The 27174-nt window shown below is 41.2% G+C and overlaps 1 protein-coding gene across 5 annotated transcripts in view; it reads left to right on the forward strand.

Annotated features, from left to right (window-relative positions):
* OSBPL5 (oxysterol binding protein like 5) overlaps nt 1-27174 on the forward strand; it is a 172829-nt gene that overhangs the window by 110274 nt on the left and 35381 nt on the right. For all 5 annotated transcript variants that reach the window (XM_054066982.1, XM_054066983.1, XM_054066987.1 and 2 more), the window contains exons 2-7: nt 5299-5455; nt 11489-11562; nt 15765-15845; nt 16508-16609; nt 18244-18447; nt 23800-23884. In XM_054066982.1, the coding sequence (XP_053922957.1) occupies nt 5299-5455; nt 11489-11562; nt 15765-15845; nt 16508-16609; nt 18244-18447; nt 23800-23884 (703 nt within the window). The remainder of the gene's footprint in view (nt 1-5298; nt 5456-11488; nt 11563-15764; nt 15846-16507; nt 16610-18243; nt 18448-23799; nt 23885-27174) is intronic.

The raw sequence follows: 27174 nt of genomic DNA on the forward strand, positions 1-27174 counted from the left end.
ACAACAACGTTGTCCTCCAATCAGTCATGCAAAATTTGAGGCTCACAAGCATTCATGTCTAGAAATATATCTTCTATGGTTGCTTATTTCTTATCAGATACTTTATCCTCAGTGGATTTTTGTATGTTTTCTAGGTAATCACACATTAATAGTACAAAGTAGATTTAGTACAAGGCTATATTCTTGGAACCCTTCAGAGCCTCCTGTCTTGCACAGGTGATTCTGAGCTGTATTATTTAGGTGTCTGAAGAGCCCTGTTGTGAAAAACATTGGACCTACCTCTGACTTTCCTATTACATCCCTTGGGAAAATTGCCCCTGGCACCTACTTTTCAGCATCCTCTACAACTCTTATGAGCTTTTTGTAATTTGAAGCCAGCTTGGGCAGACAGATGCTTATGGACAGATGTAACTGTAGCTCTCGGAGTAAGTAAGCCGAAAGCCTCATTTTCTTATGAATTTGTGGCTTATGTTGGATTTGCTGATGTTTGGTAATAGCTGGGTTCATAGTCCCACCCTTCTTTCAAAGGACAACGGTAGTTTTCTTCCTTTTTTTAGCCACTGGTTTTCACATAGCTGTTAAGAAGCTAGTATTTTCAAGTTTTTTAACGTATGTCAGATTTTCTTGACTTTGGCCAATGGTATGAAAGTCATTGGGAAGGAGGATAAAGCAGGATAGATGCAGATGTAGACACACGCAGTGATATGTTCTGGAAACTAAGACAAATATTTCAGATGTATTGCAGAATCTTAATAGTGTGAACTATATTTTCTCCCACAAAGGAAAAAAAGTGTCTGATATATAATACCCCCCCAAAACCAAACAAACAAAAAAAGCCTTTTCTATGACTTTGTGCTGTGCTTTGCACTACATACTGAGGTAACATCTTGTCGATTGAGCCTGTCCGTCTCAGCCTTTCTCTGAAAAAAATGTCATGGTAATCTAAGATGGCGCAGTCTTGGGGAATGAACTGCAAGCCAAGAATTCTTCTGTTTTACCCTAAGTGAAGGAAAAGAAAGTTGGACTGCCTGCACACTATATAGAACATGGAACAAGAGGCTGTGTTGCTGTTGGCCTCTAGTTGGAGTGAAGCCTATGAAAATGTGGGTGGCATAAGATCCTGTGTGGATGAGGGTTAAATGTAGCAAGGATCTGTGTGTGTGTGATGAAGCAACACAGTGCTAGATAATCCTTAAAAAACAGGCCAGGATGTTGGTGACATGATGTGTTGCCTGGTTGCATGTGTGTGGTTGGCAGACAAGGCGCCACTGATGCTTCTCAGGGAGCTTTGGTTGCTGCGAGGTCTTCTGTCAATAAGGACCCGGTTAAGAGGAACTTACTCAGATTGATCTTTGCGGTTAAAAAGAGATGAGCTGCTGCCACAAGTTTGTATTAAGATATGTAAAGGAAGAGCCAAAGCACATTACAGACTTGAGAAAAGTCTTTTCCTTTGTTATTGCCCAATGGCTGTTCCCAGTTGAGCAAGGCATCCAGATTGCTTGCTGCCAGGCCCGTGGCTTAAATAAATGTGGGGAAGACAGCATCAGCACAATAGTTCTGTCAATTATTCTGTGTTTGAATAGTGTGAAATCATAGGTGAGGGAAACATTAGAGTCTCTCTGAGTGGTAAACACAACAGCAGCTGAAAAAACTTGTGTTCTGGTATGTCCAACCTTATATACAGCCTGCTCGAGCTCTGGTACCTGGGAAGGTTTTGCCACCAATATCAGTGTGAGCTGGCTGGCAGTTCTCCACTGATGTGGCTCACGGGTTTGCTGAGACAAAATGATGTTGAAGGCAGCCTTTTGGTTACCCTGTCAAGAACAGTCTCCACCATGAGAGCGGAGCATAAGAGCCAGATGGATGGATGTTTTATATTTGTAACTTGTTCCCCAGCCTGTTTTCCACTGGATCGACCTTGGATTTCTGAGCAACTTCCTGCACAATTGGCTTGACCTTGCCAGGTCACTGCTTTTTGGGGGGAGTATGCCATGGATCTGCTTTTGCTCTGAGCCACTTATGAGCAGTTCCAGAGGCAGAGTGTTGAGACAGCCTTTCTGGGAACAAGGGCAGAAAATAGCTCAGTGTTAACATTCCAAACACAGCTATTTAGACCTGGATTATTTTTAAATATTTTGCTTTCAGACATGTAACTAGCTGCATTTTCCTCCTCTCTCTCTTTTTTGCTTTCAAAGTTAGTTTTAATTTTGCATCTTCTCCCCACCCAACTGTATGCAGTCAAGTGTGTCTATATGAAAAAAGAGCTATTTGCATTGCCAAACGTTGGGTAGCTAAGTTACCTGCTGCTTTGGAGATGCTGTTGGTCACATTGGGAACCTCAGGACTTTCTGAGCCCAGACATATGTTTGCACGGGGGGTTGCTGGGCAGTTGAATTGACAGGAGGCAGGGCAACAGTGAATGGAAAGCACTGCAGCTGCTTCATTTCACCTGGCTGTCATCACACATCATTGGCCTGAAACAGCCTCGCATGATGCGCTGCGTGAAGAGTAGTTCCATGGCAGCCCCATCCAGCCTGCAGTATCCTGGTGTTCAAATACAAGGCCTTCACTGAGAGTTATGTGAAGTAGGTGTGTTGAAATGCTTCTGCTGAATCTGTAGTGTCTTATAGCCGATTCACAGGAAGGGGTGTAATAATGTATAGGGCTTTTAGGAAACATTGTGTCCTCAGAGCACTGCACAGAACTTAGTTCATCCTCCACAGGTGATGCAAGCCAGCAGGGGACACACATCCTCTTCAAACTGCAGCTGTGTGGCCTGGGGGAGTCCTATAATGTCCTGCTAGACATTAGGCATTGAGTGCACCCTTAGCAAATTTGCAGATGACACTAAGCTGGGTGGAAGCGTGGATCTGCTGGAGGGTAGAGAGGCTCTGCAAAGGGATCTGAACAGGCTGGACCGCTGGGCTGAGACCAATGGCATGAGGTTCAACAAGGCCAAATGCTGGGTCCTACGCTTGGGACACGACAACCCTGTGCAGTGTACAGACTAGGAGAAGTCTGGCTAGAAAGCTGCCTGGAGGAGAAGGGCCTAGGGGTGTTGGTTGACAGCCAACTGAGCATGACCCAACAGTGTGCCCAGGTGGCCAAGAAGGCCAATGGCATCTTGGCTTGTACCAGAAATGGCATGACCAGCAGGTCCAGGGAGGTTATTCTCCCTCTGTACTCAGCACTGGTGAGACCGCACCTTGAGTACTGTGTTCAGTTCTGGACCCCTCACCACAAGAAGGATGTTGAGACACTGGAGTGTGTCCAGACATGAGCAACGAAGCTGGTGAGGGGGCTGGAGAACAAGTCTTATGAGGAGCGGCTGAGAGAGCTGGGGTTGTTTAGCCTGGAGAAGAGGAGGCTGAGGGGAGACCATATTGCTCTCTACAGCTCCGTGAAAGGAGGTTGCGGAGAGGAGGGAGCTGGCCTCTTCTCCCAGGTGACAGGGGACAGGACAAGAGGGAATGGCCTCAAGCTCCTCCAGGGGAGGTTCAGGCTGGACATCAGGAAAACATTTTTCACAGAAAGAGTCATTGGACACTGGAACAGGCTGCTCAGGGAGGTGGTTGAGTCACCTTCCCTGGAGGTATTTAGGGGATGAGTGGATGAGGTGCTGAGGGGCATGGTTTAGGGATTGTTAGGAATGGTTGGACTCAATGATCCAGTGAGTCCTTTCCAACCTAGTGATTCTAAGTTTCTATGATTAGCCCCTTTTTGGATGTTACAGACCCTCACATGTGATGGCTCACCCATCCCAGCATGGTGAGCTGGATTCAGAAAGACTTACTGCTAAAAGTGGTTTTGGTTGTCCATGCTCATTGTTGGACTCTAGACTGGTTTTGATCAAACTAAACTCTTGGACACTTTCCTCTTGCAGGAAAGAAGAAACAGATTTTGTCTCGCCTTTTTGAGTCACAGCTAATTTACAAGGTTGATGCAGCCTACTATGTAAACAAATATGAAAAGATTTGCAAAACCTGAAACATTTCACTGTTTTCTACAGGGATCAGCAGGGCAGGTGGAGGGACAGAGCTCAGGTAAAACACAGGAGGAGAGGTTCTCAAACTGGGACATGTTTGTGGCATCCCACTGCGTGGTGTCTCAGCTGTGAACGCTGAGCTCCAAGAAGTCACTGGGTATTTCCCGTTAAATTGGGGTGTTTGATGCGAGCATCGGGGTAGTAATCATCCTTAATCAGCCCATTTTCCAGCTAGTGCCACACAAGTCACCTTACATATATTCTGGTCCTACCCTTCCAGTCTGCACTGCGACTCTGGGCAACTTTTTCCCCTTTGCTTTCACAGTAACCTAAAAGACACAGGAAAACTTGAAGGGTCTTTTCAGGAAATGTGTACTATCTTACTGCAATATCCGTCCCCCAGAGAAGCAGCAGACCTTGTGCCCATCCAAAGGCTGGGTTAACGCTTTCTACTGCTAGCAAGAGCCGTGCCTCTGGCTGCACATGGGGAGAGAATAAAGCTTGTAACTCAGGAAGGAGACAGTCATGATATCTGTTTGTAATGGGTAAGAAAGAACTGCTTGTTGTATGGGTATAAAAGAAACCTTTAATTCCAGCCAGGGTAGTCTAATGCATTAGCCAAGTGGTGATAAAGAGCACTGTACCACCAGGCTCTTGTATGGGGATGCAGAGAGGCTTTTGGGGAGACAAATGCTGTTCTTTACCCTCACAGAGTAGCAAAGTTTATCTTATTGATCAAACTGCAAGACTGATCTAACTACCATTTTAAAGAAAACAAATTATTTATATGTACTGTAATAGGAAATAAGGACAGGAGTGACACTGGTGTTCTCTCTGCTTGCTGCTCTCTACAGTCAATGCAGCTGGTCTTCCTCCGTGCAGCTCAGCTTAAATGATGGTTTATGCAGAGATGGTGTAACTCTGCTGACACCAATGGAGTTACGTTTATGAAAAAGGCTTCAAAACATTAAGAAAAAGAAAGAATTTTAGCTGCTGTGCACTGGATAAACCCAGTAAGTAGCTGTTATCCTAGGTATATCCCTGTAGGTAGGAGAGTGTTATACTGCCTGGATTCACCAAGGAGCAGTGTCCTGCTTCCTTGCATTTTGCATATACTGCGAGTCAGCAAATTGGTAGCTTCAAACTAATTTGACTTTCATTTTTTTCTTCTACATAGCCTTCTGGCACTCTATAAAAAGGATCTGGCACACTGCATAGAATTAGGTGGCTTTGAAGCAGCAGAGTCATCTGAGTGTGAAGCTTCGATTTCCTGTGTCTTGAAATGAACGGTTATTTCTATCTTCCTTTTTCAGAAAACCCCCACAGCTCATGCCATGAAGGAGGAGAACTTTCTTCGTCGCAGGTTCTCCCTCTGTCCAGCCTCATCCACCCCTCAGAAGGTTGATCCTCGCAAGCTGACACGCAATCTGTTCTTTGGGGCCGACAATGACATCTACCCACTCAGCCCAGGTTGGTTTCTGGTGTGTCAGTGCTGAAAGAAGTGTGTCTCAGGTGGTTGACTGCAAGTAGATACTTCAGCATGCTGCCAGGAAACAAAGAGAAACAAATTAATGTGAAGGAGAGGGAAGCTGTTGTGACACAGATATTGCTGGATCCCGAACAGTGATGCTTTCCTGATGCTATTGTCTTTCCTTGCCATGGCATTAAGTGGGAACAAAGGGCATCAAAGTTTGGGTTCAAAACTATTTGAACATTGCGTGGCCTCATATTTAAAAAACTACTAATATTTCAGGTGCTTCCACTTTCAGGCACTTGATGGGTTTCACCTTAAGCATTGGACTTGTTTGAGATTTACTGGCCCCATTTGCAGACGTTTAATAGCAGGTTTCTGTGCTCAGATTTAGAGCCCAAGGTCAATATTACAAGGGCAAACTTTTTGTGGTTTATGTTCTGTAAGTATCTACAAGCACTACAAGTACCAGGATCTTGACAGGTTGCATTGAATTACAGACTGGCTTTAAGAGTTCTTTTTGCATCTTTTTTTGCTTTGAATTTTCTTTTGGAAGGAAATAGAGCTCATTTTATTGTTTCTGAATTTGTTGCTCACAATAAACATTCAAGTCTTCCCTTGACTGCAGTCTGCAAACAATGCTTTCATTCCAGCCTGTAAACCAGTGCTTCGGGGAACAGTCACAAGTTTGTAGAGCTGTCATTTGCAGCTGCCATGTCAATGGTAAATAATCAAACCTCACAGCACCTTTGCATGCACCCAAAATACAGATATCTAGAGAAAGAACATAGCATCTGTCAAAAGATGTCAGTGTCCATATAGATGTAACACCTGACAGACTCTCTGGACTTTGCATATGTAGAGCAAAACCAGGTCTGGGTTTCCTAAAATGATTGTCTTTAAGTTCAAAGGTTTCAAGGGCCTCTGATTTTGCAGGTATTTTCTATTTGTGTGTGTCTTCTTTAAGGCAATGGGGAGACTATTTTCAGCAGTGCTGACTAATCCTGGCTGTCACTGAGGTTTCTGGAAGCTTCAACAACATTTTGATGATCAAATTGAAAACAACTTAAAATGGGACACCAAAAATCTTATACGTTTCAAACTTGCAGGTGGTTCTGAACAGGTAGCTGCCCATAAGTACCGTCCATACAAATGTGTGGTAAGTAAATAGCTGTTTCACTTCTGCTATCCTTGGGAGCTGAAAGGCTGATTTTTCAGTCTGGAGTCAATTCCCCTTGCTTCCAGGAGATGGAGAGCCATAGCTTAGGGTTTGCCCATTCTTCAGTTCTCACCAGCATTTTCACTGCTAAAAAAGTTACTGACTTCTTCACAGAGGTATTTCAGTGTTATAATTTTTCAGAAACCAGGCAAAGTTGGGGGTTTCATCATGGAGTAGGTTGATGGAAAAGTTCATCTCTCCCTCAGCTTCCCCCATCACCTTGTTTCTCCTTGATCCCTGCTGGCAGCTGGACCAAACAGGCTTTACTGGACTCAGCAGAACAAGTGCATTGAGCCACGCTGGAGCTTTTATTCTGCTGTACAGTTCTCCTGAGTAGCTTGCAGGGCTGGCGTCAATGAGGGCAGTAGTCCTCTGTGTTGCAAAGGAAGAGCATAAGCCAAAGAGTTTGTAAAGGAGATAATATCACTAACAAATAGAAGTTATTGCTTCTGTCAGAGTATTTCTTGCAAAGAGTCTGGGTTTTTGTCTATCCTTACTTTTTTTTTTTCTAAAGCCTTTAATTTCTCTCCTGGTCCCCACAGGGCTGCCTTGTCTCTTTGTTTTCCTCGCATTTCCTGTAAGTTCTTCACATTCTGTTGTCATTTCCCATGTTGGGATCTCCTTTCACTCCTTCACTTCACAGCTGCTTCTGCCACGTTTCCCACTGAACCTTTTGTGCCTTCCCCCCACCTTCTCCCATCCTTCTGAAGGATGCTGCTATCACCATGGATAAGCCACAGGCCTACGTCCATAAGCTGCATTCAATATATCTCTTTCTCCAGTTTTTCTTTGTTGTTTTACATGAACTTTGAGTTCTTGAGGCTTTTCCAGTGGTCTGTGTTTTTCTGCCTGACTCCAGCAGATTTTATTTATGAGAGCACTGGGCTGGTTGAGATGGATGAGTGCTGTGGGCAGCGTAGGCAGCCAAGCCCCGTGATTTCCTACCAGGAATTTGGTGGGGTGTGAGGTGGCTGGAGCTGCAGGTCTTGCAGCACCAGCACCTAGGATTAGCCCTTCAACAACGAAAATGTGTGAGTAAATAATTCAGTGAGAAGGGCATGACAGACTTTACACCTCAGGCAAGCTACACTATGAAGATTCAGTTCAGTGAGAGAATTATTTTTTAAAGGAAACATGGGAAATGCAGAGGGCATGACCTGAAATAACAGGCTTTTTGCCTCTTGCTTATGTACAAAATGTTTATGATTTTGCTAACAAAAAGAAATTTGAGGAAGACTTTTTTTTATAGAAAAAATAGAGACATGAGTTCCTGTTCCTTGCCCTTGTCTGTCTTTCACTTAGCAATAAGGAGAGTCTTTCTCTTTCAGAGGGTATGAAATTTATTGGGAGAATAGCTAAAAGAACTTCTAGATAATATCGCTTTTTGACTAGACTGTGAAATCACAATGTCTTTCAATAAAAATTTAGATTAGCTTATCTGCATCCTAAGATATGCACTTTCATGAATATGGGAATTTAACTGTGATAGATGCACGGAACTAATTCAGTCTGGTGTACACACTAGACCATGTGGCTGGTATTTACAGCAGTAATGGGTTTTATTCACAACAGCTTTGGCACACATCAGAGCTTGTATTTCCTCTCATGGTTATCCAGATGCTTTATCAGATACTTTTATCCTATAAATTAATAGTTCATGCTGTGTAGAGGTAATAATGAATTTCTCAAAACTCAGTAGTTTTGCTTCCCAATACCATTGATCAGTCATGCTTGCTGTAGCATTCATTGTGAAGGGGAAAGGCAAAAGCACCTTTAGTACTGAGGCCCAGCAGAAAACCAAAGAATATGAATACGGTTCTGGAAAGGAACTAAATATTTCTTTTTCCTGTGCATGACAGTAATGAGAAGGTATCAGTAATTCTACTCTGTGACCACGAGACTGGGGTGTTAGCAGTTTTTCTCACAATGTGTAAGGGCTGTTGCCATAAGCACCACTGATTCCCTTCCCAAAATCTTTTTTGTTATTTGGTGCAAAACTTTTGAGCTACTTTGTGGAGAAGCCTTCTTCACATGCCCTGCTAGCAGCCAGCACTTTTAAGTCAGGAGAGACTCAAGTCTATTTCTGTTGTGGGCATTATGTTTTCTAGATCAGAGAAATAAGAACTTAAGCTTCTATAGCCAGTTAATATTTAGCTTCTTGTATCTTTTTGTATGGTTTCCTACTTATTTTCTCGAGGCAGCTATGTCTGTTTTGCTCTGGGTTGAACTTGCTGTGCACTTAACCATGTGTATGTGTTTTTGAGAAAAATCCCTATCATTTCAATTAAGTTTGCTTTCTAAACAAAGTCTGTCTCTCTCTTTCCACCTGGCGACAGCAAGTCTTAATTGAGATGGACAGCAAAGATAGCTCTCCTTCGAAAAATGACTTTTCTCTCACAAGTGGCAATAGGCTTAACAAGTTTGGCATAAGAAACCAGTATGTGCTAGTCCATAAACATGTCTTATGAATTGTTGTAAATGATATTCTAAGAGTGAACAGTTGCATGTTCCGATTTTTCATAATTCTGTGAGCATGATGGTCCATAACCTCATGAACAGTGAAAATCTCATTGTTCAGGTGCAAACCCTTTTTGCTGTATCACTGAGAGAAGGCAGAAATCTCTCACGTCCAGGCTTTTTGTATAGATACCAGCTTGGAGTTAATCTTTCTTTAAGAAATGAGATGTAATAAAGAATGGATGTGAACTCTGTTATGCTAATAAACTCCATTCTCTTGAAGCAGGCAGCAACTGATCCTCATTAACTTTACTTTAACTTGTACAGCATATGTTACTTTCCCATATGTGTGCAGCAGCTACATGGCTTTGTGAGTTTATTCCAACCTCCTCTATCTCTCTTGGGAGACTGGGGACTATAGAGAGGAAAGCACCATCAGAGAAAGGGAAAATGTAGAGGTACAGGTCCTAATCCACACACAGAAGGGCTTATGGCCATCCCACTTGTCATGGTAGCACAAGGGGACTGTCAAATATCTGGCCACTTGGGATTTTCTCCTGCCCACAGACATTAGGTTCCTGAGTGTTTTATGTAGGGCTCAGTGTTTCAAGGGGAGGAGTGGCAGTAAAGAAGCTAGGTTAAGACACAGGTTCCCTGTTGTTGCACCACCTTCCTATGTAACTGCATATGTCATTTCTCTGCTTCAGTTCGTCACATGAGCAACGCACATTCTATTCCTCTTCTCCCAGGCTTGGAAATGTCTGCTTTCTGCATCAACACAGCTACACGTGTGTAGCACAGTGCAGCACTATGCCACAGGGTGAGAAACACAGCTGAAACCCCCACCATCCCAGTCACCTTGTGGAAGGCTGAACACCTTCTAGGGACAGTTGTCCCACAAAGCCTTTTCATAAATTTGAGAATGGATACATCAAACTGCCTGTTAATGCCTGTAAAAAGGACATATTTTTTGTCCTGTCTCTTTACCAGTGGAACCCTGTAGCACAGTTGCAGTTGTAATAGGACATGCTTGTTCTCTCACATGTCCCATGATGGAAGTGCAGAACATGACCATGAGGATATATGTTTTTCAGTGAGCTTCATTGGCTGGATTTTCTAATGTTGCTTGGCTTCTTAAATGGCTGCTCTGAAAACTCCAGGGGACTTTATGGATTCTGACACATCTGTGACAACGTCTGCTGACTTCAGGAGACTCAGGATTTCCCCTTGCTGGTTTTTGGATTTGGTGGTGATTCCAAGATTGGCCCACACAATGTTTAAAAACATTTTTAACAGTTCTCATATTTACAGTGTGCTACAATGGATTATATTTCAACTGTCTCGGTGGCTCTTTACTGCATCCAGTATTCTGAAGATCTGATTGCTAACAATTTTGAGAAGAAAATTGCATTGCAATTGGATAACAATTAATGTCTTAGCACTAAAAAGCTAGTCTCATCAGATGCTATTTTTTGGCTTTCTGTTTTTGTTAGCAGCCCTATGCTTTTCTTATACTCTATGGACATGACTACGCTTGGCAAAAAGAACAGAATTTACTATTACATTTTATTGCTCAGACTAGAGCTGCTGCCACACTCATGCTACTATATAATGTGTACAGTGTACTGCAAGTTTAGTATAATTGAGTAGTGGAAATATATCTCTACAATGATTTAAAAGTGTCAAAGTGTTCATAAATATTACTTGTTAATTGAAAAATTTTCTTATTTTGACAAATAACTTGGTCAGAAGACTGATCTGCAGGATTTTTAAATTGTTTTCCTATGTCTAGATGCTGTTCTGTCTTCTGTAACGTTTTATGATCTTCTGTAACATTATGATTATTTGTCAAACAAATCATGCTATCAATTGCATCTGTGTTTAGTTGCCAGATACTGACCAATGAAGCTAATGTATTGAATAGCTGCTTATTATCTGAATTCCATTTATTATTTGCGTTGAATGAGGCATGGGGTCTGTAGGAAAAGAACAAACTGTGGTAATGTAATTAAGACTGCATCATAATGCAGACATGGAAGGGAGCTGATTAAGGATGCATAAACAACATTATTTCTGGTTTTTTCCAAGCCTTCATCTGCTGGACTTTGCAACCATCATGTTGGTTTACCACAGTGTTTTCAGACCTAACTTTTAAGCAGTACTTGCTGCATACTCCATGCTTGTGGATCCAGGCTATTTCAAGCTCTGCAAGGTGCCTCTCTGTGATCCTGGTGTGCCTGCTCCTGTTCATGAGATTTTCTCTTGCTTGCTGTTAGCAGTAGCCTTTCTAAGGCCATGAGTAGCCATGGTTTTGCACAGAATTTTTCTATTTCTGAATCTCATTTATTTGTTGCAGGAAAAGACGTGGAAGGAAACAGCCCATCAGCGCTGAGGGATGAGATACCACAGACTCCGAACTCTATTAGTAAGGTATAGTGGGGTAGGGATCCATCCCTAATCTTGCATTCAGTTCTTCTCAGGCTGTTATTAATCATTTGTCTTTCGTTTAAAGTCATTGAGAAAGCCTCTTCCTGTGTTCCTGCACAAACTGTGTGTGCATGTTTTCAGTAAAAGAAAATGACTGGTTTTGCATGTTTGGGAAAACAGAGAAGCCCCCACTTTCCTCTGACTTGATAAAACCCACGGAAGAAGGACCCTGTTTATGTGGGCCTCATTTGGCAGTGTAATTAAGTATGAATAATTATGGTTGAAAGGTTGATTTTGTCAGCAGAGGTGTCTCCTGCTGTTCCTGATCAGCAGGGCAATCATGATCCTTAATTGTTTTGGAAGAGAAGGCTGTAATATTTAGTGTAGAGCATAGCGTCCAAAACTGAGAGTTGAGATCCTGGGATAGAGCCCTGGGAATTGGTGTAACAGGGAGGGGATGCAAACTAACCAATATTTCCTGAACGCAACATTTCTGTCCAGCCTGTTACGGAGAGGTAAAACTGGATGTAAAGACTCTGGATCTGGGTGAAACCTGGCCCTACATCTAGAGTTACTGAGTTTGATTTCCTGTAGAGATGGAATCATCTTATAAATTAGATCTGACTTCAAGATTCATGTACAGGCTTTTTTGGCTGCAGCTCCCTGATGTATTACTGGAGAGTAACTAGAAGTAGGAGCAAAGCCTGTTACTAAATTTTAAACTAAATTTATTCAACTATGAAGCTATAAAATGCAAATGACACCAGCTGAAATGAAAATACAACATGAAGGAAGCAGCTGCAGGCAAGTCATTTCTTATAGTACATGAAAATAGGTGTTGCATCTTCAAATACGTTTAACTGTGCTGGCCTGGAGCTTGCAGGTTGTTCTGCTAGGATGTCCTGGAAGAGGTCAGTACAGGGACGTGGTGATGTGAGGACTTTGGGAGTATGTAACCAAGGCTAGTGTATGTGTCCTATGCTATTGTTAGAACCTGGCAAGCTGCAAACCCATCTTGGTTTTGCTTTTTCAGGCAGGTTCCTCATGCGAACAAAGCCTCCCATTTATCTTGCCAGTGGAGAAGCCCAAGGACCAGGTAGCTGCATGCAGGGCTTTTTTTCTAAAGCCACATGTCTTCCACACCTTGCAAGGAGTGGTATTAAATTCCCAATATCTTGGGAATGTAAAGACTCTTTCTGAATGGAACAACTTAGAGCACTGAAGTGCTGTGTGAAAGAGTGTTTGTTTGATTTCTGTGATGCAGGATGAACACAATAGTAGGAATGTAATTATGAGAGGTTATCTGGGTGAGAGCATGGCCCAGGTGCACTTTCCCAGCATTTGGGCCTGCCTTGCTCTTTGGTCTCCAACAGGTGAGTTTTTGAAAGGAGAGGCAGTGTTGGAAGATTTGGGTGTCCATCTAGATTTCTGCCATGCTTTGTGTGCACTTGTGAGAGGTGGCCTCTCCTTAGCAGTGTCAAGAGCAGTTGTTAAGGAGAGATAAGAGAAAATGCATAGTGCAAAACCAGTTTGTAATGATTTCAGACAAGTTTCACTGTATTTACTGAGCTCCTAAAGGCTGAAGAGGTACAAGGGGAGATTATCTCTTCGTCTGCCCTTGTGTGCAGCTGCTTTATAGCATGCATAGCATTATTGGCTGGCACTGGGTGCACAATATCCTTGGTCACAGAGCTACAAGTCAGCTCTCTGGAAGAGGCTGAACCAATGTCTCTCTGTGTAAATGTCCCAGGTTTGAAGCCTTGTGGTTATTTAACTCTATTTTTAGCCTTACCCAGAGAGGAGGAGGCAGGAGTGGCTGGTAGAGCAGTGAAAGTGCCTCTGTCTGTGTTAATGCCAGTTCCCCGCGAGCAGCGGGTTTACGGCTCAGGTTTGCATGGTTTGCAGTGGTTGTTGGTAAGCCTTTCTGAAATCATCTTCAAGTAAATTTTCTTGAGCAAAAGTGAGCTTAGGGGCTAAGATTTTATTCTTTTTGTAAGTGTTAATATGTAATTGTTTAGAAAACAAGTGACTGTAGCTTGTTTTAATTAGTTAAACAAAAAGTGAGCATTATATCCTGACGTTTTGCAGACACTTGAACTGGATTTCCTAGAATGTAGAGAATGTCTGTGCTTTTTCTAATTTGCATGCTGGCTAATGAGGAATAGTATGCACTGTTTCTGTCAGAGTCTGATCTCGCAGGCTGGAGGGAGTGAAATTGCCAATAGACAGTTCTCTCGTAGTTGTATCTCAAGGACAGGACATTCTCCCTGCTAATTTGGAGAAAGAGGGTGAATTGTTCTGACCAGTTTCAGAGGACACATCTCAAATCATGAAGGCATAATCTCCCGGTAATTCCAAAGGATTCTTGCTCAGAGACATTTAAGCACTTAGAAATGTTTACTTGTAAAGAAAAGCTTATAGCATATCTCCCAAATGTCTACTACTGCCCTTTGAAATGTGACAAAGACCCTGTGGGCAAAATTCTCTGCTCAGACACTGTATCTGTGCTGCGGTCCCCATCATAAACCTTGTGTTTTTACAATGAAATCCCATGTGCAGAAATATCAAATATGCATCAGCAACTCCATTGCAGGTAGAGGAGAGGTAGAGGATGTGCTTTTTATTAAAACAGAAATTACAAGTATTGAATAATTTGCAGGAGTCCAGAGCTGAAATTTTCTTTGAGTGGATTCAATGCCAAGTTGACTTGTAAACTGGACAGTCAAATCAGGGACTTCACTGGTCTTTATGTGCCATCGTTTTTTTATTTATTCTTAAGTCTGGAGTGTACTTTTTTTTTGGTGAAAGACTGCTATAAGGATGTGTGCAAACAAGTAATAGGTACCCTGGCTCTGTTGCAAATTGCACATTCTGCCCCTAATTTCTAATCCTGTATCATCCAGAAAGAGTTTTGCTCAGTTGAGCATGCACCCTTATCTCCCTTTTTTACTCCTGCCTCAGTCTCTGAAGCATAGTTGATGGTCTGTTTGCTATGATCTGGTCATGCATTTGCATATTTTTATCTAAGTCATGTCAAAAGGGCTGATCTGGCTGTCATTAAATATATTCCTGCTCATGCTAATGTTCAGTGTGTTTCATGGCTGTAGTAGCCAGAGAGGTTACTTTGTCACTGGGAGGGAAAAAGGAAGTGGGCCTCTCAAACCTGAAGGCACTATAAAATGATTACATCAGTTCATGTCATACCGGAGACAGAGTTTGAAAGCTCAGTGGATTTGTTTCGCATCATAGCAGTATTTTTTTTTTCCTTAGTACAGCTTATTTTTATATCATATCCATTAAATCAAGGTGGCCAAGGGCTGAGTTTTTTAAAGAACTACTGTGCGTAAGTGGCAGAGACAGTGCCTGACCCCAAAGGATCACAGTCTGAATTCATCAGGCACATGAAAGGTTGGAAGTAAAAGAGGTACAAGGAGAGAAACTTAACTTCCTCACAGTCATATAAAAAGTAGCAGAGTCCAGATTGTACCTCGCCACTAACCATCCCCAAGTTTTGGGCAATTTGGTGACAGTCCCTATCTAAGTAAGGGTCCTTGTCGTGAGCTGGGCCAGAGAGCTATGCTCTCTAAGCCTACATTATTACAGGAACAGTGATATTGTGACTATGTCTAAGAAAAGTAGTGTTTTTTTCAGCCCATCAGCATGATTATGAGATCAGTCTTCAGCCTCTGAAAGTGAAATTAAACAGCACTGATGCTATCAAACATGATTTGAAGTGACTGTATATTTTGTGCCTTGCTTCACGAGGCCAAGAAGATGATAATTTCCTCTATTATCTGTAACATGATTAGGTCATTTCTTGCCCACTTATGTTTCTGGACATTTCATAGGGCAACAGTCATTGACAATATTGAGTGTAGTTCTGAAACAACTATGCTGGCTTCTCCTAATTTTTATTCCAGTAATTAAAGTGCTTTCAGATCTGAAAAGAGATGGGTGGTTTTCAAAGTTAGGAATAAGAATAGATTTTTTGTTTTGTTTTATTTTATTTTGTTTTATCTAGATTAATGTCTGAAGTTTGTAGTGCACCACAAATATGTATTTTCAGCTCCTGCTTCATGTTCTGCTGCTGAAGTTTGCAATCCAGATCTTTCATGGATTCCTGGAAGATTTAAACGACTCTTCATTTGCACATGACTTGAACATCTTCATGTTAACTCATTCCTATTTCTTCTCTCTTTTCTTAGATCGAGTATAAGCTTTGCAATGGGTCTGACAAAGAGTGTGTGTCTCCCACGGCCAAATTCACGAAGAAGGAAACACTGAAGGTATATGCAAAGTAGCCAAGTCAGCATCAGCTCGCTTTCTTTTACAAAACAAATAATACCTTCTGAACGAACCATTGGGAACTACTCTGAGTCAATCCCCAAGACCCAGAGAAGCCTCCAACTATTCTAGGAGTCACTAAGAGTCAAGGGCATTTACAGGGTTTATATACAAGATTATATTATATGCTGCAAACAGAACATATCAGCATAATTATTTTACTTTGTCTGTTGCAGAGCCATTAGGGACCTCAAGAGGATTGTAATCCTCCATTGGCCTTGTTAGGAGGAGCGTGCCTAGGCAGTATGAGCGAATTACTGCTTGAACACTTGCTTGTCTGCCAAACCAAAAGTATCAATAATTTGGTTTGGATTAAATTAGATTTAATCTACTTAATTTGAGGGGAGGGAGAGGACTGCATGTTCAGCCTCTTTCTGTTCCCCTCAAAGAAAATCCAAATTAGCTTATGTTCAGCAGAACTTCAGGAGCAAAGAAAATGCCTGCTATCTCGTTGTTTTCACTCTTGCTTGTGCTCATTTCTGGGGAACCTGTACTGGGTCAAGTTCTAGCTGTGCTATACATAGCTGTTCTTAATGTATTGTGTTCTTTCCTCCTGAAAAGAGGCCATGATTACAGCTGCTATATTTTCTCTGTTCTCAACCAGGTACAAAAAAAAAATTACAGACAGGAGAAGAAAAGAGCTACCAAACAACTCTTCAGTGCACTAAAGGATCCCAGTGTAGTGATCACAGCAGACTGGCTGAAGGTATGCAAGACAGACCATTACTTATGAGGCTGTGGAAAGAAATAAGTGAGAAGTACTTGATATGTCTGAGATTTATGCACTAGTACTTTTTTGAGTGAAGGAAGACTGAATAAGGAAGACTTTTGAGTTGCAGTTGCTCTAAATCTGTACTTAAATAAAGGCTATAAAAGTGGATTTATGGGGAATATTTACTTTCCATCTTAACCTGTCTCAATCAGCCTGACTCAGTCCCTCTGTTCCATGTCTTTAAGTAGCAACAAGGTCTCAAAAAGGGCATAGTAAAAAAGGAAGCGATGATGTTTCTTTCTTTCTTTTTCTCTGAAAGAAAAGTCTCTTCCCATAGAAGTGCTTTTGTACTAAGCAGGGAATAGACAGTAACAGCCTGGAAATGAGCAGATTGTTCTATTGACAGTTGGATTTTAAGTTGTCACAGTGCAGAACAAAACGTATTAGACCTTGTGACAACTGTAATTTCTCCTCGTGCAAAGATTCAACTAGTGACAGGTCCCCACTGAAGTCCGTAAACTTTGTATGTGGCGAAATAAATTTGGATTGACACCAAGAGATGCTACCTTTGGCCATGGCTTTTTCTCCTCATTTGGGGCTATTTAATCTTCTTGACTAATATTGAATTGGCCACCTCTTTTATCATGGCAAAACTTAATTTCTGAATGTAACCAAACACATAGCTCTTACTTTTTTAAGAAAACAAACAAACAAACAAACCTTAGAGATTTAATTAAACAATATGATTGTATTTGACCAGTGTGAAAAACTTCCAACATTGTTCTATGATCAGTATTAGAGGCCAGAAAAGCAAGATGTGTATTTTTCACTTGAGCATTGGATTGGCAACAAAATTTCTCCATAATATTTGGCATTGATGACAGGTAAATATTGAGAGTTTTTAAGCAAAATAGCTATTGCATGTTTCCTGTGGCTGGAAGTTTCTGTTTCAGCACTAGATGATGCTGGGCCACAAGAACAGAACACTAACATAAGACTTTAGGTTTGGCCTCTGTATGTTGAAGACAAAAAGACAATAGGCAAAATATAACCTTACGGAGAAACTTTCCTATTCCTAAAGCAGTTGTCATTAATATACACTATCAGATTTAATGTCTTCTACACAACAGAGACCGTGCGTTCAGCTTGACAGAGAAGTAAACAAGCTGTAGAAGATGCTTTTAAAAATAGAGGTGTCGGACAGAATCCATTAATAGCTTTGTTCTGCAGAGCATTAATAAAATGACTTAGAAGTCAAATTAGACTAGCTATAACATTATACTATGCAATGTTCTGATTGGTGTGTTCTTCATAGTCTTTACCAAATCACTGTCATGTGGACCAGCAGTGCTGGCTGCCTAAAAAATTAAGCAAGCTGCTAACACTAAGCCAGTAATGAAAATATGAAAACTAGATTCTGATAGTGATATTTGCAAGGTCTAGGAATTTGCTATGAGTTCCCCAAGGCTGTTCAGATAATGCAGTGTATCTTCCTAAGGAAGTGTATTGTAGTGGGGCCTTGGGAGAAACACATGCTGAAAACAGTGTATAAATACTGAATAAACATTGCTTTTCTTTTAAGGAGCAACATAAATGCAACTTTCTGTTCTCTCCCTGCTTCCTTCCAGATTCGTGGGACTCTGAAGAGTTGGACCAAGCTGTGGTGTGTCCTGAAACCAGGAGTGCTGCTAATTTATAAAACGCCAAAGATCGGACAGTGGGTTGGGACAATCTTGCTCCATTCTTGTGAGCTGATCGAGAGGCCCTCCAAAAAGGATGGCTTCTGTTTTAAACTTTTTCATCCTTTGGATCAATCAATTTGGGCTGTAAAGGTAATAATCCTGATGAGTCGAACAATCTATTCTTGGTCACCAAAGTGTTTGAGCACTAGCATTATCTGGCATTGATATTATCTAGATTTGCAGTTATTCAATTGCTGTTAGCAATGGTGAATGGTGACATAAAAATATTAATATTATACAAATGTGTCATCTGTGTAGAGATGCATGCTTAGACTGAGGAAAGGGAAAACATGTTAATGCAGGAAAAAGATCAATACCTAGAAGGTATATGAAGCCATGGCCTACATCTTTAAAAAGAGATGAAGAACAGTGTCAGTTAACTGGCTTTCCCAAAGCAAGAACAAACAAAGCACCAAGTGCGTTGCACAACACTGCAAGAGGGCTAGTAAAGTGACAAAGAACAGGTGAAAAATTGGATTTGTCTTTTCTAATGCCTCGAAGGTTTGGGTTTGTTTGTGATGAACTTGGAGCTCAGTGCTCTGCTCAAGCCTTCACTGTTCCACAAAGGTGTGGCTTTGCATAGGTTGCCATCATTTTCTTCTCCTTGAAATGAAAATAGCGTGTTTTTCTCTCCTTCACTTTGAGTTGCTCTTTAGTCTGTTGTTACTCACAGGCTGAGACAATATCTTCCTGTGCACACAGAAGCTAATGCAGCGGCCTCTGGATCTCCCTGTAACACAAATGATTCATAATTTCTTAAAATATCTCCCTGCAAATTTTAGAGAGCTGCATTTCTTTTTCTGCTTTTCTTTAAGAATAAGCAAAAAGAAAAAACTTATCTAATGCTTAGGAGCAAAGAGGAAGACCCCAGTACCTCCTGAGAACCACTGAGAGCAACATCTCTTGGATACCCTGAAGACAAAACTCACGTGTTTCTGAACTCTTCCTTCCTCATTAAAAACAGTAACTCGGCAGAGTTATTGCAAACATAAAATCTCTAGGAGACATCACTGGTGTAAGCAGGGCATTACAAGCTACTGCCTTGCTGCAAGGTGGTCAGCAGAGTAAATCTGCTTGGAAAGACTCTTGTGAGAGTGATGAAGGCATTTGTCATTGGCATCAGAAGGTCTAAGAAAATGGAGGGGAAACCCTGTGGGAGCAGATCAAGCAGCCTTACTCCTGCTCATCTCTGCAGTTAATTGAACAGCTTTAAACACAGCTATACATTCACTGTAAAGTCTTGCAATTTCTAATAAGGTAGGAGGAAAGAATTAAAATTAACCTCAACAACTAGGGGTAAGAGCTGCTGTTTTCTGACAGTAGCTCAGCTCTGATCTGTGGATAGATGCAATGCTTTCGCTTTAAGTCCTGAAGGTTTCATTGCTACCTTGCTTCCTATTCAGTTTTGAGAGTTCTGATGCTTTTTTTAATTCAGAGCATGCACCTGAGAAGGCTGTCGATCATTTGATGTCCATCAACAGAAAAAATCCTTGTGACTTGACAGGTCAACTGAATTCTTCTGAAAAGCACAGTCAGGAGAGGCAGTTAAAAAGTAGAATCAAAAGCGCAGTCGAGTACTGAAAACTAGTGTTGCTGACACTTCTGAAGTGTTATGCTAGAATGCCCTTCCCTTGATATGATTCATCCAAAGAGGATGTTTTTATCAATATGTATATGCATTTGATCGTGTGTGTATATCTAATTCTTGTGTCTCTTGAGAAAATATATGACAGAAATAGTATTACTATATTAAATATGAAGGGAATGTATCCCTGAAAATGTTTGTGTACTAGAGGAAGTCCTAAGAGATTTGAATTTTAAAGTCAAAGTAATAAGTCCCTTAAGACAGATATTTGGATAGCTACATTTCAGCTGCATACTAGGATATTTCGTGAAACCTGAGTTCAACTAGGATTGTTATGTGTGATAGATGCTTTCAGCCACAAGGTGAATACCAGAACACACATCAAGAAGAAATTCAGCAGTGAACCACTTGATGTCAAAGAAGCTATCTGCACTCTGACAACAGTTTAAGGCTGAAACTGCTAAAAATACTGTTTCATTTTATGCAACTTTATGGCCTTCTTTTAAAGCAACTGGAGAAAAACTGACTGACCTAAATTTGTTATGTATAACTGTGCAAAGAATGCCTACTTTGCATTAAATGTAGATTAGCCAATGCTTAAGCAAAAAGCCCAAGTTACCATCCATCATGATAGAGATAAGATCTGGCTAAACAACTTCCACTTTTGGCTGAAGTGACTTGTGAAATTTTCAAGGATTTTCCACATTAGAGTTGATGGTCCAGTTTTGACTCGTGTCAGCAGACTTCCATATAACTCAGGGTAATTAATGAGCTCCTTTCTATGTGTTGGCCTGGCTGCTCTGCAAATGTTTGGATCTAACTGGGTTTGGCCCCATAACAAATGTCTGGTCCAAGCACTGCCGTAGGCATTTATAGTTGTGCTAGCGAATTAAATTTGATGTGCAGGCATTTAACTTCAGTTAGAGCAGGATGAGATTTTGGGGCACCTTTCAGATGATAAGTAGATAAGGTATGAGACTAGTGCTGTCTTAGAAACATATAACTAAGGGGAGAGAGTGTATTCTACACTACTTCCCTGGCATTTTGAGAGTTCTAGCCTGAAACTCCTTCATATCACAAATGGATTAGACTTTTATGCTCTGCCCAGGCCTTTGTAAACTAAGGTCTCAAAATCAGTTAGTAGCACAAGCAGCAGTAAGAAAAGCTTCCCCCGTGCCCTCTCCAAATACTTCTGCAGAGACACTTTGTCCTTTGTGTGAACGCAGTTTGATCCCACGCTGCTTCGGGGAGGAGACTTTTTGCCAAGCTGACTGCAGGAGACTGAGGAATGCCAACCTAGTAAATCAGCATGAGGGTGTGAGTGTCTGTCCTCTTGCTTTGCAGAGGGAGTATAGGGCTGTCAGCTGGCAGGGTTTGCCCAGCTGTCCCAAAAAGTGTCCTTAAATAGTTTGTATTTTGTTTGAGCTTGCTCAAGAGCTAACTGAACAGTGTAGTTTGGGGAGGCCTTTATTGACTGCAGCTTGTTCTGACGTTTATTCAGGGCACTAAATCAGTTGGGGTCAAAACCAGTGAATCTGGGGATATATATAATTTCAATTTTGTTGAATTTAAGAACGTTGAGTCATTCCATTAGAGGGAAAAGATTCTAGTAATAGGCTTGTGCTGCTGCTTTTACAATTGTTTGTTCTACTCCGTAATACAACACAGATTCATCTTCATCCTTAGTTATCCACAGCACTGTTAATGAAAGGGCATTTTTTTCCTCTTTTTTTAAGCTTTGTTTAATGATTGTCCAAGACTAGATATCTTGTCATATGATCTAAAACAGTGTGAATCCACTCGATTTTTCAAAACCTCATCAACCCCTGTTGAACAATACTTTTAAAGTCTCAAATCAAAAATAAAGATAGGAATGATCTTAGTTTCTTAGTTGTACTGTCTAGAGATTGCAGCTAAGCTCTGGGTCCTAGTGTAGCAGGGATAACATTCCTTTTTAGTAAGAGATAGTCGTTGTTCTGGAGGTCTTAAGACTCTGAACAGGTATGATGCTCAAAGGCTGGGAGACAGAAAGCATCATTATCTCTGCCATGCAGATACCGAACTTCATTTACTCTTTGAAGATATGCACTTTATTTTTATGTTTTTTCTCTTCTTCTACTCTTCTTTCTGTGGGAAACAGCCCTCTCTGTGTATGAGCATGCCTTATTATTGAATGCATTTCCTTGACAGGATGACTTGGCTGCTCCTTTTGTTTATCCATATGCTTAAATATCTGTTAAAACCTTGTGTTATTCCTTCCTTCCTTTTCCCCCCTTTTTGTTAATAACGGTTCTCTAGGTCTGTACTGCTTGGTCGTGGTTTTTTTCCTCCAACAGAGCAAAAATCACCCTCTGCACTGAAAACAAAAGTAATGGTATTCTCAACAGTCCTCAAACACCCTGCTCAACTGCAAGCTACTGAAAGGAAAAATGGCATCAGGAATAATGTCTGATTGCATTAACGTCACTAGTGATGTCTTAAGCTGCTCTGGTCTGGTTTACTAATCAAATCTCAAATTTACCAGTCCTGACTATTATGCCTTTAAACAGTCTTAATTTTGTGAACCCCTTGTGGGAGAGAGAAGGGGAAAAAGAAGTGAGTAACGGGGATCCCAGTTTCTCCTGGAAGCAAAACGCTGCGGATGTGAAGACAAGAAGCTAGATTGGAGATCATTTCTCGGCACTGCATCTTTATGCTGTAGACTGAGCACGTAATTTGATGCTTGTCCTATGCTTGAAGAGTGCAACTCTTGATTATTTCTGAGTTTTGTTTTCTTAAGTGGAACTCAAACCCAAAAATCCAGATTAAACCACTATTTAACTACGAGACACTTGGATGCAGGAGGAGTTTTTCAGTAGCAGTCACATTTCCATACTTAGAAACTAATGCTAGGGAGAAGCCATCCTTTCAGGGAGCAGCATGGGATATTATGAAGGTCCATGTAAGGAGAGTTATATTCAAACTGCAAAAATTTGCTGATAGTTTTTCAGCATTGTGTAGTATGTTTTAGAAACTCAGGGTCATGGCATAAAGTCCATACCAGAGAATGTGAAGCTGTGCTTGTGGGGTACAAGAACTGCTTTTTCTTAGGAGCTTCTGGAGCTCAAGAGAGGAGAAAACAGGGAGGAGATCAAAGTGGGAACCTGTGTTTGTGCTCAAAGAAATGCTTAATCCAAGATGGACTCTACCTCTTTAGGAATCGTTTCTGGAGGGTCATCCTGGAGGGATTGTGACAGGATATTTGCAAGACGCTATAAACTTTTTTTTGACACAGCTCCTAAACTAAAGGCAACACAAACAAGCAAACTTCTCAGCCTGTGGTTTTCCATGTCTCCTCATTTCTCACAGGCAGGTTTGTGGGATGCAATTTCTCCTTTGTTTCCTTCCAGAAAAGCTGCCATTGCCCCTGCTAGTGACACTAACAGCAGAAGCTATGGGTTCTTTTATGGTGACACATAAAGGGTTCTTCATCGCTAGCATGTCAGGATGCAGACTCAACATGCAGCACACTGAAGAGTCTGTTCAGGTGTTGCACAAAAATGGCTAATAGCAAGTATTGGACTGGTTTTGTTCCAGGTGACAGAAATGAGTTTCTTCTGTTCCTGGGAATCTGAATAAACAGAGTAGGTTTGGGGCTGAGTATAGGTTAGACCAAGCCCCATTTACGTCAGAGCCCACTACTGCTTTGGAGCTGCAGCAGCAATATAGTGATTACTAATGAGTCTCTAAATTTCTCCATCTGCTCCTTCCTTCTTGCCTATTACAAACATACACACTACCTAGGAAGGGTAGAAAGATGTCGAGCAGTCCATTGTATCTTCTGTGCCTTACGGTTTTTTGTCTGTGTGCATTTCCAGGGCCCAAAGGGAGAAAATGTTGGTTCAATCACTCAGCCTCTTCCCAGCAGCTACTTGATTTTCAGAGCAGCTTCTGAATCAGATGGTAAGTTTTGGTCTTTGTTTGCTTTCTCAACAACCAGAATTATCCTGTAAACTTGCTATACCATGGTTTACGTTACAGCAGGTAGAGATGCTGGTGACTCCACATGTAAAATACCATTCTGAGAATTCACAAAACTGTGGAAGGTAAATTTAGGTCAGTATATAACAGGCATGCCAGCTTGTTATGTGAAAATCTCTATAAATGACTTTAGTGGACCTAAAGTATCAGTGATTTGTAAGTAGATAAGAGGATTAAAAACATGTTTTTATTCCATTTGACCTTCAGACTACTGTAATTTTTTTTTTTCTTGCTATAGCAAATTAACCCAAGCTGTTAATTTTATGGATGTTTTTCACCTGCCCCACCAAATATGCTCTAGTATCCAGTGTACTCCTTTGAGTTTCATCCTGACTAACTTTAAGGACACAAAGATTTTTTTTTTATGGAGCACAATGGGCTTTGAAAGCAATGTCCGTCTTGTCCAGTGACATCTTGACACTGAAAGGTACTTGCAGATGCCAGTGTAGTGAAATGATGTATAAGTGGATGAAAATAAGTGGAACTTGTATAGAGCCGTAGAAGCACATCTATTTGAATATTATGCTTTTGTAGCTTATTAAACAGTACAGTGCATTTGTTTAAAGGAATACAGGACCCCAACCCACCTCCAGATATCACCTCTCTAGGAAGGGATAGATTGATACAACAATCTCTTAGGGAAAAAAAGTGTTTTTGAGGTAGAGCTGGTAGAGGCATTTCAAATCCTGGTTATACAGACAGCTCACAGAACAGATATCTGGAACAATTTCACAGAGTTCCTAGGCAACCATGTAGCTTCAACAACTCCCTGTCAACCCAGATTTTCTAAATTATTGTTTCCTTAGAGAAATACTTGTCTTTCTATTAACTTAATTAGAAAATGCACAAAGAGATCAATGTGGTCATTGTATGTGTTCAAGACAAATTGCTGTCTCATAAAGTACTTTTTTTTTTCCAGCATTTCAGCTATCTTTTAAGTGAAAATTTTCATTCTGGTGGAAACCTAATGCTTATTAAACTTCAAAGCCAGCCTGGCAAAGAGACCTGTGGCTGAACTTCTACTCTCTCTTTTTACAGTGACTGCCATAGGCCAGTTATGTGGTATAGAATAGTTTTAGATTTCTTCTAACTACCCTTACCCATGAAGGCTCCCAAGCCAGCAACAGATTCCAAGAGATCATCAGAGATAAGATTTTCCTAGCTGCGATCTCTTTGTCTGGGTCATACACCACATGCTGAAAAATGCACAGAAGGGACGATATCTGGCACATGAGAATTTTCATGCCTGTGGGTAGCTGTGTACCATGTCTCTGGTATCATGAGAGCTTAAAATAGTGAGTTACTGGAACGTATTTTTAAAGCCAAGGTATTGGTTGAGATTCTCAGGAAACACGCAGAGGTTAGCAGATCAAAGTAGAATTACTTTAGGATTTAGTATGATTTTCCTTTACTTTGCTGCTTCTCTACAGTAGGGTCTTAAGGTTACATGGAAAGCTAATGTGATCAAGGGAAGGATGAGGAACTGAGATACCTCTCAATCAACTATCATAAATGTACACGTAGAAAATAACTACAGCCTTCAATTAGGGATAAAATAATGCTCTTGAACAGCACTAGCAATGCCCTGGAGCCACTTGGACAGGCTTGGAGCACCCACATTATGCCTGGTAGATCCTGAGAATCTGAGGAGGTGACCGTGACAGCTGACATGAAGTGAAGCTTGAGATTCGTACGTTTAGCAATGGACTTCACAAAAAAAAGTCGATATAATATTGCACCAGAAATACTAGCATGAAAAATAATGTAATTTTCAGCTGAATTAGAGTATCTGACTTCACAGCTGAGGTCAATGAACTGTGAGAAGTGGCTGTACCTCATACAGGAAAGGAAGGATATGAATCTTCAGACAAGAGGGAAGGACAGCTCGTACACTCAGGCTAGCCTCCCTCCCAGATGCAAGAGCTGTCCTGGCGTGGGAGCTGTACTATGCTCCTTTTGTTTGTTAGTTAGCCTTCGTAGGGGCAGTCTGGGGGCATCCGCTTCATTGAGTGATGTAGACATGCTGACAAGTGGCCAAATACATGCGTGTCGCACTTGAAATGAGTGACTTGGGAGTGATATTAACGTCAGTACGTGGTAACATCAGTGAAATATATGCAGGCAAGGGTACAAGGAGTAGAAACTGTTGCATATAAAGAAGTCTGTGTTAACTGCAGCAAACAAAGGCTTGTACTTTGCAATTATTAATAATATAATTTGATTTTAAGCCCAGAAGACACTACTGAAATGGTTGTAGACTTATAGCTTTACTTGTTGTAAAGAGGCATGTCCAGGAGAGCATAGCTGAGTTTTTTTTTATTTCTTTAACACACTGGACAAGCATAGAGGGTACAGTGTGGTCAAGAGAGACAAGAGATTAAGGTAGAAGAAGCTAAACTAGCTGAAACAAATGGGGCAGGTGGAATCTGTTCCCTTGCATAATGTTATATTATATTTGTAATGTGTTCACATCTCCTCTGTAGATACAATATTGTGTGAATTTACAGATCTCTGAGAAGTTATCCCAACCATGATTTGTTTAACACAGTTTCCCATGTTACTACTGGAAAGTGAACTGCAGAGCATTTGGCAAATGCAAGAGAAATTCACGGAGGCCTCTGACTTGCTGGAGAATATTGAATTGCAGCATATGTTAGATGTACAGTTTTGCTATCCAGGCAACTATATCGTGATCAGCAGCTACATGGCCTACTTTTTCTCTCAGCATTTTAGAATCCCTTTTTTCCCCTCTGCCATACCATCTGTGACAGACTGTTGGTAGGATTTAAAGTCCTGACTTCTGGACAGCCTGCAGAACCACTGCTAAGCTACAGTAGATTTCACACTCACAGACTGCCAGAGCAGTCTGCTTTATGATGTGTTTTAAAGACATCTGGAAGGTCACATCAGCCTACGCACTCAACCTATACAAACACAGGGTCTTTCTTTCTTACCTGTTTCAGAAAATTGCTTTTTCCAGACCAGTGCCTGTGTATGCATTCCAGATTTATACTGATGAATGGCTTAGAATTAGTAATTTAAAACTGTCCCAACCTTCCTGCCTGGACCATTCTGTGACTGCCCCTGAGATCTCCAGACCTCCTAAGTGTTTTGAGTGCATTTTACTTAAATCTCAGCCCAAATCTCCACCTTGCCACAGCCACTGCCATCAAAGGGACTACCAGGGGAATTCGAAGTGGCAGATTACCAAG

Source organism: Cuculus canorus, chromosome 5, assembly GCF_017976375.1.
Source record: "Cuculus canorus isolate bCucCan1 chromosome 5, bCucCan1.pri, whole genome shotgun sequence".
In the NCBI taxonomy this organism is placed as follows: domain Eukaryota; kingdom Metazoa; phylum Chordata; class Aves; order Cuculiformes; family Cuculidae; genus Cuculus; species Cuculus canorus.